This window comes from Alligator mississippiensis, chromosome 5, assembly GCF_030867095.1.
Source record: "Alligator mississippiensis isolate rAllMis1 chromosome 5, rAllMis1, whole genome shotgun sequence".
Taxonomy (NCBI): Eukaryota; Metazoa; Chordata; order Crocodylia; family Alligatoridae; genus Alligator; species Alligator mississippiensis.
This window is the reverse complement of record NC_081828.1, coordinates 189,182,331-189,195,964: the sequence shown is the minus strand read 5'-3', so window position 1 is coordinate 189,195,964 and position 13,634 is coordinate 189,182,331. Positions and strand designations below refer to the sequence as shown.

Sequence of the window (13,634 nt, the reverse complement as noted above, 5' to 3'; positions counted from 1 at the left end):
ATGTTTTTGCATAGTTGATATAATTAGAAATAGAGTACAATCAGGTGTTTGCAATCTTCTTTCCACCCCCGTTTTCACTTTACTTACTTGTGTCTGTCTGATCAATAAGGTTATTACTAAGGATTCTGTTTGACTGGCCAAGCTCATTTCAATAGCATTTCTCAGTTTGGAAATAGTGTCAACTTCTAAACTCCCAACCCAATCAATTCCAAATGTCCAGGTAATGCTCTATTAGGCATCAGTGAGCAGGGCCATACTGACTTTTGTGAAAATCAGAAAACCAGAAGAGGCACATGAGGAACATGCTGCTCTGTGGCATCTCGTTAGCAGAGCTAATGCCCTCAACTACCTCTGTAGTTGTCCACAGATTGATGAACCAGTTGGTGGCAGTCATTAACACTTCATGTAACATTCCTCCCTTAATTCTGCCCTGCTCATCCTTTTAGTAAAGTTTAAATACTGACAATCTGAAAGAGGAAGTAGAAGAGACGGAGAATATACACTTGCCTATATAATATCTATTGCAGAATAACTCCATGTGTGGACATACTGCAGAAAAATCGTGCCTTGGATTTGATTGACAAATTATTTTCTAGTGTAATTGTATTGCAGCCATCAATTCTATATTATGAATGACTGGGAGCCAATATATTTGCCTTGTTTCAAACACTGGCAATACAAAACATATTCATTATATATAGCTTTACAGGATAAGCTGCCTGAGAGGGAGAAGAAACAAGTGGCAAGACCCTGAAGACAAAATCTTAAAGTACTTGAAGTTGCCTGCTACCACATTTCAATACAAACGTTTGCTCATTAAATTTGACACTTTGTGCAGATATAAAATAGAAGATATTTTTATTTGAGCACTAACAACAGATGCTATTCAGATGAACAAGGAAGAATTAAATTGAATCACAAATGAGGAAGATTGTAGGTAGAGACATATTCATACACAGGCATAATATGTTTTTATAAAAATTAATGTTTTTAGGCATAGTTGAAGACCAATGCTAAAAAGTATGGGGAAAAATGCTAACCAAGGGAAAAAATAACAGATTTTTTATCTTAAAATGGTTTTGTCTAAAATAATTAAGATAAATGAAGTTTATAGGTTACAGCTTTGATTGCTGACAAAAGTATTTTTAACCATGCCTGAGAACATATCAGTCTAAGCCATTTCAGCAAACGTGGCAGATTCTTGAAGGCACTTGGAATACGCAATGCCACCCGGCATCCTAGAGAGATGCCTGAGTTCGTTTGGTTGTTTGGGTTTTTTTCATTAAAAATTTTTTTTGGGAGAAAAAATGACTTTTTGATTAAAATGAAGAAAAGAAACATTCAATTTGGGTAAAATTTTCAGTGTTTTTAAAAAAAATACTTCAAAAGTGAAAATTTTTGTTTTTCAATTTTTTGATAAAATTAAAATGTACAGGAAATTTACATAAAAACTGATTTCCTCCAAAAGATTTCCATGAAAAATAATTCTTGTGTTTTGATCAGCTCTAATCTCACCACAGAAATGGTACATTTACTCACTGGGATTGATCCAACTAGTCATGCTGCCAGCAATCCTAAGCATTCAAACGGGCTGAGGAATGGGATAGGGGCCAAATTTCTCGCCTCAACCAGCAGTGCTTGCTGGATCAGTGAAGGGGTGGGGCAGAGAAGACAATGGTGTTCTGCCCCATTCCTTTGGATCCCCAAGAGGAACTCTAAGCGCAGGCAGAATTCCTCCAGGGGCTCCTGATCTAGCACTCCCAGCATGACACCCCACAACAAGAGCTGTAGCTTAAAAGTTTGTTCATCCAATAGACTTCAGGATGTATTATCGCCCCTTTTTTTGTTAAGGGCTTTCCTTAGATCAGACATGAAATCTAGTTGTCCACCTTCAACCCCAGTGGACTTTGTCTCTCCTACTTGTCCAGTGTTCTCTTGCCTTTTTGGAGCAGGTGGACCAGGCTTCCTTGTCAGGGGTAATGGTTTACTGGTGACAGAAGCTGGTGGAGGTGGAGGTGGAGGTGGAAGGGGTGGTGCCAGATCTCCAGTGCTGTTGCTAAAGGAAGGTGGTGGAGGGGGCACAAAATCAGGAGGAGGCTCGTAGAAGTCAGGTGGTGGGGGTGGCAAATCACTTCCCATGTCAGGCGGTGGTGCTGGAAATGAGATAGGATCCGATAGGGAAGCTGTGCTGCCTCGCTTGGCTTTTGAGGGCAGACAAGGTGAAGATACAGTTGCTGAAGATCGCCGTTGAGGTGGGGGTGGAGGTTGCAAGGCCTGCTTAGCTTCAGGCTTCTGTGGCCTGATGACTGGCTGAGCTGAACTAGAGTTGTTGACAACATTTGGTCTCTTTTCCTTTAATAAACAGAGTGAAATGGTCAGAGGGCTGGTGTTATGGGAAGAACATACATGAACTAATGTTGCTGTCACATGATTTGAAATGGCATGAACATGCACCAAATATTTTCAACATTTCTTACCACCATAGAGCTAACAGAAACCAGAAAGTGTTTGAGCCAGGCCTCCCTCAGCATAGCATCACAGTAGGCAAGGTGGCAGACGGTCTCTGAACAAAGCTTCCTATTGTCAGCATCTGCTGGGGGTTCCAGTTATTCTCTTTGATTATGGGGTGATACATAAAAAAACATTTTGCAGTACCAAGCACTTCTCCCTTTAGGTTCCGGTATTCCTGTGGAGACTGACAAAAGCCAACAGCAGGGATGATTTATTTTATAAAAATGCAGGAGAAGCTTAGTGTATGGTACTGATAGGAGAAACAGTGGGCAAACTGCAAAGTGGTTTAGCATAGTTCTGGCCCAGGTAATCGGTACAAAAGAGGGTATGGTTTTCCCACAGCTGTCCACAATGCTTCCAAATTGAGTTCTCACTACCAAATACCTGTTTGAAGTATTCATCAAGCCATACTAAGCACAGCTGCACAAAATGAATGCTAACCTTCAGAACAGTTCCAGCAGCTGTAGAGGTGCTTCCCTGATTGTCCACCCAGTGTCGCCTCACTCCCTGAACACATGAATATTCTTCAGACTCAGCAGCGTGCTTTTATTGACACAAGCTAAACAATTGTTTCTACTAGATTGCACAGGTTGCCTACAGACCTTATCAGCAAATTTAGCTCAGAAATTACCCGGGATGCCACAAACCTTTGTATTGGCATCTGAACACAAGGGTGGATCACAGTGTGGTGCATGCAGTGAAGAGAACTCATTGTGCATGTGCCCTTGCTCTGATCCTGGGTGCCAGCAAGCTTTTAGAGCTCATTACCATGTCAGCACAGCTCCTGCCAGAGCTCTACATGTGCTGAGCTCTACAAGCACTAGTGTGGGGTCTACCCAGATACCGTTTTTCTGCTTTTAGCTCAAGCCTGCTGCTGTTTGTTCTTCCCACTCTCCTGCCTGAATTCAGCAGCAGGGAAAAGGAGGGGACAAGTGGTGGTATGCAGCTTTTAGGCTCCATGAGAGGAAGAGCTGAGCATAGCTGCCACTGACACTTGTCTTCTTTCCCCTGCTTCTAACTTCAGGGAAGGGGGACAGCAAACAGGCTCCAGGGCTGAAAGCATGGACTCTGAGAAGACTAGCTGGAGAGCTCACTGTGCATGCAGCATGCAGCCAAAAGGGGGTGCGACTGTGTCACTGCACCCCTCTGGATCCACCCCTGCCTCTGAAGGACAAGGACATTCCAAAGAGCAGAACTTTCCCCTTGCTGAATGCCACCTTTGTGCTGGCAGAAGCTTCCACTTCAGTTTGCAGTGGCAATAGGACATTACAGAAACAAAAAAATCCCACTGAAGTTTGAATGAACTTTCAGTAGAAGCTCTGGCCTTATAGCTTTTTCACTCATGCCTACAGGTAAGCTACATTAACTACATTATAGTTATTGGAGGACAGATTGTCCCTGACCTGGGGGGAAATAAAGCAGGCGTGGGTTATTTGCCTCTCTTTCCTATGTTATAGTTATGTTCCCTTTTCAAGATGTTATTCCTATTTTTAATTTTTTTTAAACTAATGTTAAAATAATGAGAACACTAGCTGTCTTCAGTGGATTGTGACATTTAGCTACCCTGGCATACCATGGCATTGCATCATCCATGAGGATACCAGAGGTGAACTTTGTCTCTGGGAGCAGGATCCATCTTCATACCCCTGAGAGTGGGGGTTCAGTATACATGCTGCATCTTCTCTTGAAATGGGGTAGTGGGTTCCCTTCTGTGTGTCTGTTCAGCTTTATAAGTCATTGAAGAGTGAAGCAGGGCTTTGGGTCTTTGGTCTTGATCTGGGGGCAAAGAGGAAAGTCTGCTACTGCTGCTCTTGCACCCAGATGTGGGCCAGGAACTATCTGCTGTGTGTCCTGCCTTCTGTTCAAGTAACATTTACTTTCTGTCCACTTTCCAAAATATGGCAAAAATGACCAGAACCCTTTAAGCTCTAGAAACATTCATCCCAAAAGGTAATGTGTGCAGGTCCTTTGATTGCTTCCTTGAAGCAAAAGTGAAGGCAAAGTACCCATCATACAAGTTAAGAAAAATAAAGTATTGGTTAGCGGTCATTAGGAATGTGTTTGCTTTGGCTGAATGTTACCTGAATAATCATTTACAGTGTGTCTGCTAGTCCATATTCTGAAGATTCACACAGGCCAGTTGGCACAGCCTGAATGTATTCCCTCTTCATATTCTTGGTGGCAACTAATAGCTGCTGACATTTACAAATGTGCTACTTCAGGGGCTACGGAATACTTCCTGCTTTTAGTTTTTCACTTTATGAACACAAAAGCTTCTACTACTGCTACCTCAAGTTCTGGTTACATTGAGATAATGGGAAGAAACAAGAAATATAAAGAGATCTGTGCAAGTTGGAAGATGGAGTGTAGTCCTGTGCTACTTGTAGGGTAATGTGCAGCCCCAATGGCAAGTGAAATTCAAGGCTGTGATTTAGTTGTTTGGTCTGAGGCAAGTTGGAAGTGAGAACAGAGCAGAGACAGCAGCTTAGTTGCCTGATGAGGCTTTGCAATCCCTGTGGCCAGTGGTACAATTTGTAGCCAAATCTAGCTCAGTGCCCTCTTGTTTTCTTTTCTTGATTAGTGTGTGGTTGAATGAGACATGGGAGGAGCAGCAAACCACTAGCAGAGTTCCGGGAGCAGAATCTAGTTGAGAGGAACTGAGAAGGGAAATAAGTGAGCTCAGAATAAGGGTGCCTTGTAAGTGGAGGCAGAGAATGACAGAAAGAAGAAGTATGAGACACTTGAAGTGAGCGGCAGGAGAGAGACAGTCCTGGAGGGCTCATTTCCCTTTGTCCTGTCCTGAACTTCATGCTCTGGGATGCTCTTTGAATTCCTGTACAAACCATATTCTTGCTTTAGGGAGTGTGCGGGGTGTGTGTGTGTGTTCTAAGGGTGTAATACTGTCATGTACTCTACTGTACTGACATTTTTGCAGAGCCTACCGGATGGATTGAGCAAGAATTTGGACAGAGTTGAAGGATGCATTTAGGTTTGTGACAGCATGTGGTGTTTTCTTACAATACTGTAAACATGTAAAATGTTACAGGCTCTAAGTGCTGAAGAATCTCTGGAGCTGCCAAGTGAGTCCTGTTCTGAGCAAGACAGAAAAAAGACAGCACCAAAATTCCAGTGAGTGTCTCCCCACCAAGGACTGTCTCAAGTACTCGTGGGCACCATACACTGCAGTGTGGGTGGGTTTTTTGATCCCAGGAAATTCCAGGGTCAGAAAAACCCATGTGGAAAAAAAGCAGGGTGGTGCACGTGGTGGCAGTGTGCGCTGCATAAAACTGGAGCAGGAGTGCTGTGGCTACAGCTTTCCCAGCCCCCAGAACTCCAGGTAAGGCTGCTGAAGCCAGCAAAGTTGGTGGCCCCAGCCTCCCCTACCACACCTGGGGTAACCTGCCACACGTCAGAGCATGCATGGCACAGGCATTCCCCAGGGACAAGTAGAAGTGGCACAAGGTGCGCCTCTGCTTCTTGTCCCCGGAGAGACAAATGTCTGCGCTTGTGTGGGCACTGCCACAGTGTCTCCGTGCTGTGAGGAGGGAACTTCGGTGGCTGGCTTCTACTGCTGCTCAGCAGTTCTTGGCTTCTGTACTGTGTACATGTTTCATATGTATTGCACAGAGTTTAGGAGTGGTAGGGTGGCAGTAGTCAGAAGAGTCAGTTATCCACTTTTTCAGACAATAGAATGGTCGCTCCACCACCACCATCCCTTAATGCTCTAGTGCAAGGGTGGCCAACATGTGGCACAAGGAATCACAAACGGCACAGGTAGCCTCTGTGTATAGCACATGACAGACTGAGGCAGGCAATACAGCAGCAGATTGGGCAGAGCACAGGGAAGGATGAAGGAAGCAGAGCAGCACATCAGACAGGGAGCAGTGCTGGGAGCAGAAAGAGCAAGCAGAAGGAGATAAGAGTGGCACTTGGGGAGGGCATGGGGCTAATTTGTGGCACACCTGCCATAAAGTTTGCACACGCAAACCTCTCCCCTCCCCGACTCTGGTGCTTTATGAGAATAGAGTGAGGGGGAGGGGAAACTGTTTGGAACAGCAATTGAGTTACATTAGGGCGCAGGTCACCCATAGTAACCTCAATTATGTACCTTTGCAATCTCTGCTTGTTTTGGGGCCTCTGAAAACTCCTTGCTTGCATGATGGATCTGTCCATTTGCTTGAGCAGCACCTATAATACACCCGAAAGAGAGAGAAGAAAACAGTTTTATCTCTTTCAACCTGGGGAAGCAAGGGCATATTAGGAATGAGGGCTACCAAACAATGTGTTTGGATTCTACCAGAGGAGAAACAGTTACAATTCTTGTATAGTAAATATCATAAAATATATGACAATATCAAACAAACAAACAAAACCCCAGACCCCACATCACCCATTACAACAGTGCTTGTTTGCATCTGTATTCAGTTTAAATATACTTACTATGAAAAATAAACTGTTAAAATCAATAATCCCATGAATCCTACCATAATTGCAAGTAACCATCCTATAGGAAAGCAAGTAATGATGACCAAGATGGAAGGAGTGGAATCAGTGTAGTGACACATAGTCGAGGAGGGGTGAGGGTCCCTCATTTTGATTGGTGGAAGGTGGCTGGATGTGTAACAAGGCAGAGGTAAGGTTGGTACTGGAACTGAGGAGGAGAGTTGTAATTGGCCTTTATGAGAAGCAAGTGTGGAGGCAAGGGAACAGAGTTCAATATAACCCTCTCTGATCTGCTGCTACTTAAATTCTTAACCACAGTTTACCAATACTAAACTTGGGGATGCCATTTTAAGTTAAATTCTCCAAATGGATTGTAGATTAATGCATTCCATTTTAATGGAGCCTGTTTCAATTTAGAGATAAAAGTGTAATAGTCCTATAAGGATACGAACATTGGAGCTATAGTTTTAAAATAATGTGGACAAGAGAATCTTTTTCTTGACATTATTAAAATAGCTGATAGCTCTGAATCTGTTTTCCCTAGCAGGGCCTTATGGAAGATTTGTGAAACCTGAATAGTCCCAGAGTAGCAAATATTTGCTGGCTAAACTGAAACTCTGGAAAAGTTTTGTATACTTTTGTTGTGTTTGTAAGGAGCTGTGCATAAATATCTTGGTACTGCCAACTGGTATAAATGAAAGGGAGGCCAACAGAAAGTATTTTGGTTTTAACTAGAAAAATAAACTGTATAGTCTGCTAAGGATTAAATGAACCCTCCAGTTGAGTCTGGGATTTTTAGAGACAAACATGTGAAAGAAGCAGATATTCTTTGGTGTCTGATGCATACATTTCTGAACTGCAGGAGCTGGTCTGATTTTTTTAGTGTAATTTACAACACTGTGATGCAGTAAAGATGAAAGATGTCATGACTGAGATGCCCATGTTTGTGGACTGCTTTTTCCAGTTAGAATAAAAGGAATCTGCAATTTCCAGGTTTGTGCTTATATTATCATGACTAATGTCAGTCAATGTTATCACATGGCATAAAACAAAATAATAGTAGCCTGAGCCTCAAAGGTAGGACTACCTAAGGTGAGAAACTAGGCAGAACAGAAAGTGTTCCCACAGGCACGCCCGGATTATAATAGTACTACAATGGAGGGCAGAGAAACCTGGCTAGAAAATTAGGGACCGGCTTCTTAAAGGTGCTCCTACTGGAGTTCATGGGATTTGTAGATGCTCAGGTTTTGGAAGGTCTGCATAACATTTACTGCCATATTCATTACTGTATTGGAAATTACAATTCAGTGCCCTGTTTCTCAGTTCAAATCATGTGACTAATTGGTCATAGCTTATTTGACTGCCAATTTAAGGCCCAGTTGAGCAAAGTACTTAAATGTATATGTAGCTTCAAGCATTTGAATTATCCCTTCAATGTCAATCAGTCTATTCATGCTTAGGGACCTAACTAAATTGCAGTTTCATAAATCTTACAGAAATGGCAAAATCCAGGATTGCTCACAAAAACCAGGGTTGCCCACAAAATCTACAAAAGTTTTTATTAAATCTTCTCGTGGGTGGGTGTTACAGACTGCCCAGGAGAGGAAAGTACCAGCTGGCAGGGCGGCACAAAGGGGGCAGCAGACAAGATGACAGCTGCCCCTCCTCCCACTCTCCCCATCGCCCCCAGGGCCTCTTTACCAATCAGCACGGAGGGGTAGGACTGGACAAAGGGCAGCCAGCAGTCAAGATGGAAGCCACCCCCTTGTCCCTCCTCCCACCTGGGGTCTCTCTGCCAAACAGCATTCAGGAGCAGGGCCACCACAAAATGGGGCTCATCATGCCAGGACAAAGCTATGAAAATGGCTTTGTCTTGCCACAAGTTAAATTAGGTCCCTGTTCATACTCAGTTGCTTCTCGGATCAGAGGCCTTTACTGAACATTTGGTATTCTGGAATAAGGATATTGAAGTGACCAAGTATACTTAGCACACATGAAGTTTTCATCCCAGCTTATGTAAATAAAATCACTATACTTGCAAATAGCATGCAAGTGCTGTGAATGCAATAGGAAGTGTTCCAAGTATCCTGTTAAATGATTTTATTTGTGTAATTACAAATCATGTACCTTTTAACAGAGAAGCAAGGTCAAATTCTACTGTGCCAGTGATTCCACTGCAGAGATATGTATCAAGGAAGATTTGGGCCTGGGATCTTTGCATTTTATGTGTTTATTTAGATTTATTTCAACCCATTTAACACAGTGTCATTTTCTTTATAGGGATTATGTTCCATGTTGACTGGAAATTCAAGTAGGAGCTCCCATAAGCAGGTACAATCAGTCATGTGGGCATGAGCCTGCTGCAGAGGTGGGAACACCACTGAGGATCCCAAATCCTGTTACCTAGCTTAGGGAAGCATCTTCCCTAGTATAACAGCTTGCACCTTCTCCCTGCTCCAAGTGCGGTACTGGCTGTTTGCTCTAGCCATCCCTTCTCCCCAGCACCTCCCTGCTTATCTCGCATGCCATATCTTAATCTTATTCAGTGTGCAGGTCACTAAAGAGAAGAATCTAGTTGAAGGACCCATGGTTTTGTTGGACTTCCTGGCATGCCATATTTTTAGTTTGGACTTTCTCTCATCTAGCAAATCCTGTTTTTAATTCCTCAGGCCAGCCCCTCCCTCTAGAAGCTTCTGAATCCTGAACAGACTTAGCACCAAGCTGACTTTCCTTGCAAGCTGTTACATCTCCCTCAGTTTTCCCCAGGCTTACCCCAGTCAGTTCCCCTGGGTCTCTTCTCCCCAGTCAACTCCCTTACTGCCCTTGCTACTGAGTCCTTCCCTTATACTGCTCTCAGGAGTATGATATCTAGCCTGTCTACTGCTTCTTAAAGACCCCTGTCCATTTGTCCTTGAAGGTGAATTGAAGGGGTCCTACATACCTACTGTGTGTGTTTTATCTGTCCTGCTATGAACAGAATTCAAGAGCTACTTACAAGAGCTTAGGGACAACGTGCTCAAAAATACTGTCATCTCACTGAGGTGTGAGGTAAGATCAGGAGGGAGCACTGTACTTAAGTCCACTGTCTAGAGAGGGCAGTCTAACACAAAAACATAATCAGGAAGTTAGGATATAGCTAAATGGAAGCTCTCCTCCAACATCTCCTTCAGTTAATGGGTCCTTCTCTAGTTTATAAACTGCACTAGACTTGAGCAAGGTATTGGACACTTGGTCCCACCCATCCACCAAACATGCACACAAACATAGCCAACCAAAGTTCCCTTTGGGTTTGCTAATGTGAATCTAGGCCTCCTTCCCTCTGCAATTTTATCTGTGGTGGTCTCTCTCTCATTCAAGTGTTCCAATGTTTTGTGTTAAAATGAAATGGAAATTAACAATACTACTTTTAATTAGAAGTTCTGTACAAAATATGATTCTAACAGAGCCAGGCGAGAGCCCAGGGATGATGCAGTATGTCTAGGAAGAACAGTGTCTTTCAACTTTGGAACATCCTGGCATTGTATATGAAGATTAACATAGTGAGAAAGAGATTAAAACAATGAGTGTTGGCATGGGATTAGTTTGGTGCCAAAGATCTTAAAAAACACCAATTGTGCAGTTTAGGGTGTTTGCAGATACCATAAACAGTAGCCACAAAGAACTGATCTACATATATATCTTGCATGAGATGGAAGAAAAGGAAACTCCACCTGCCTTTCTAAGTAGTGATTGAGGTTGATTAAGGACAGCTCCCCCACCCCCACCCCCTGCCATGTCTGTGTGGGGCTGCTGACTGCTGTTCTTCATTTCAGCCAACACTGTATATGGTAATTGGAACAAAATATTCTGCTCCATTTTAAATTGTCAGCCAGCAGCTGCTTGCAGTTAGACATTCCAGCTTGTATAACATGGGGAAAGTGAGTTCTGGCAAATATGTAGTTCTCCGTATTTTGTCATAGCTACTATGTGTTAAAATCCAATTACCTGCTCATATTAGGATGCTAATAATCCTCAACAGCTAAGTCTGTAGAGAAAACATCAGTTTTCTCATGGACCATGTAAGATGATCCATTATTTCAGATTAATAGCCAGTGGAAATATTGGCTTGTTGCACTGCTTCTGTACTTGGACAGAGCTTGCAATATATGCAATTTATCACTGCTGTAGTTAATTTTCATTTTGACTTTGTTCCAAATTTTTGTTGCATATCTGTTGTGTTAGGGTTGGAGTGTTATAGCTGTGATGACCCAGGAAATGTGTGAGAGGCAAGGCTTTTTATGGTATCTTTTACTGGTAGTTGTAGTAATTGTATTAACAGCTGAGAGAAGTATTAACAACTTTCAGGCACATACTATCCTCCTTTTAGTCTTCTCTCCCAGACCAACTTCTCGCCCAGATGGTCCAATAAAAGATTAAAAAGGAATTCTTGCCTCTTGTGTATATATTTTGTATGGACAATACATGCACACACAAAACAACTCTCACTGACCATTTAAAAACCCAGTGTGCCCACTGCTCCCGCTGAAATAAGGTCACAGTTTAAAATGAGCAAACTTCTTCTGCACATTCCCTTCCCACTTCCCCCAGTCTTAAAGCCTAGAAGGCAACTGCCACTTGACTGCGTGGGATAGGTAATGTTTCAAAATCAGCTGACATAGGACTCTACACCCAATGAAGTCATCCATTATTTTACTGTACTTTCCAAATCTCCCTCCTTCATTTGAACGCGAGAAGCCAGTTCCTTAAAAAAGGTCCCAGTGACTTTAGGACTCTGTCTTCTAGTTATTTGTAAACTTCACATCTAGGCTGCAAAGTCCACTTTCGTTTCTATATTGGCACTTGCAGAGACAAAAGGTAAAGTATTTGAAGGGGTTGGGGAGTAAGATTTTGAGCTAAAAAGGAGAATGTAGAAAGTGACAGCATTGATAGGATTAAGGTAGTTTGGTTTGGTTTGACATAGTTTTTATGATACTGAAAAGGGGCTCAGCACTTTTTTTCCTCAATAAATAACATACTAAGGTATTACTATTATTGTGCCCTGCTATGTCTGAACAATAAATGGGTAACAGAGATACTGTAAGTACAGCAAATACCTCAATCCTCCCCATCCTGTAACTGTGCTCTGGTGAAAATGAGTTTGCTAAAGATATGGCATGATGGAGCCAAATAGTCTCCATACAAAAATAAGGAGAAAGTAGAGAACAGAATAGCTCATAGCTGTACTGATCCCCTCCCCAAATAAATAACATTAGCATCACCCAATCTACCCTTTGGAGGAGAAGTTCCAAGAACGAGCCCAGGGAGGAAGAGATGCTTTTGAGTGGAAGACTGGAGAATTCTAGCACTCATGTCTGCATTGACTTTCAGTCAGGATAACAAATAGTGGGAGAGAAGCCATGGTCAGATGCCACTGAAATAACGTGCATAAGTATGCACTTACTTAAATCTGCTTTGGTGGCCTTGTTTGTCTATTCAGGCTGCTTGCAGATGTTGAAAACAAACAAACAAACAAAATGGGCTTTATCAGAAGAAGCAGTGCGTTACTTTGACCCAGCTCTGCAGCATCTGTATAGATTGGGTGCTTTAGCAGCACTTTTTGGGACTTATCTAACGCTGATTCCATCAGTTATTAGATAAAAGCACCAAATAAGCCCCACTAAAACGCCCAATCTCTACAAACATCGGGCCAGCTGGGTCCAACTAATGCTCTGCCTCTTCTGGGTATGTGCTGGGCTTGATGCAAGAGTGCATGGAGTTTAAATAAAGTGCCATTATTTTGGTTTTTTTTAACATCTGGAAGCAGTCATAGAAGTGTACACTCACTTGTACGGGACCTTCTCTAGGTTACAACTGTTGGTCTGAACAGGACATTTTTTTATGAATCTAATGGGAGAGTTTTCCAAGGATAGATCCTAAGCAGAGCAGTTAGTCAGTTTAACTGTGATGCAAAATGATCATGGGAGCAGTGATGGTACCTGTTGATGATGATCCTGTGCTCACAGCTGGTTCCACGATCCCTAGGCTTGTCCATCGAGCAGCCAACCCAGCCCGTTGTACTGCACGTTTGTAGTTATCATACAGTGTCTTGCCATACTGGGGAAATAAATCACACCTTTTATCCTGAGTCAGAGTGTGAACACACATGCCTCGCTGGCTAGACACTCATTTGGTTTGAGCCAGGTTTTTTGATCCTGTTCCTTTCTACCCATTTTTGATTAAAAACAGCTATTTGTGCCAATTATGTCCCTCTGCCCAAAACTTAGTTACGTGCTGGGGGAAGTTTTGCACTTGTACCAAGTCTCACTGGCTCCAATGCCCAAGTGGAGTCCCATTGATTTCTATCTGATTCTGCCATAAGACCCATTCAGTACAGGACAGAAAACTAAGTATAATATTTAGCTCTTTTAGAATAGTGCAAAAGACCTTTGAGGTGTACAAGGGCAAGTAAGCAGCATTATCTCCATTTCACAGATGGAAAAAGGAATGACAGAAGAGCCACAGTCTTTCAGTGACAACACCTCAGAGAGAATCCAGGTCCTAAGCCTAGTGCACTGGAACACAACTGCCTGACTTGATATTTTCAGCTGAGATTTGGACACTTTGAAACCCAGCTCAAAACCAAGTGTAACTGGAAATGTTTCCAATGATTTCCCATGGGTTACCTTTATGGGGTGGAAACA

The 13,634-nt window shown here is 42.7% G+C and overlaps 1 protein-coding gene across 5 annotated transcripts in view; it reads right to left on the bottom strand.

Annotated features, from left to right (window-relative positions):
• Nucleotides 1–841: 841 nt before the first annotated feature.
• The window catches only part of APBB1IP (amyloid beta precursor protein binding family B member 1 interacting protein), a 115,775-nt gene continuing 102,982 nt past the window's right edge, over nt 842–13,634 (bottom strand). For 4 of the 5 annotated variants that reach the window (XM_059729094.1, XM_059729091.1, XM_059729093.1 and 1 more), the window contains 3 exons: nt 12,930–13,047; nt 6,620–6,699; nt 842–2,352 (listed from right to left, as the gene is read on the bottom strand). In XM_059729094.1, the coding sequence (XP_059585077.1) occupies nt 1,819–2,352; nt 6,620–6,699; nt 12,930–13,047 (732 nt within the window). In that variant the 3' untranslated portion in view covers nt 842–1,818. Of the gene's footprint in view, nt 2,353–2,477; nt 2,696–6,619; nt 6,700–12,929; nt 13,048–13,634 lie in introns of all 5 variants that reach the window. The other variant, XM_059729095.1, reaches the window with a different exon arrangement.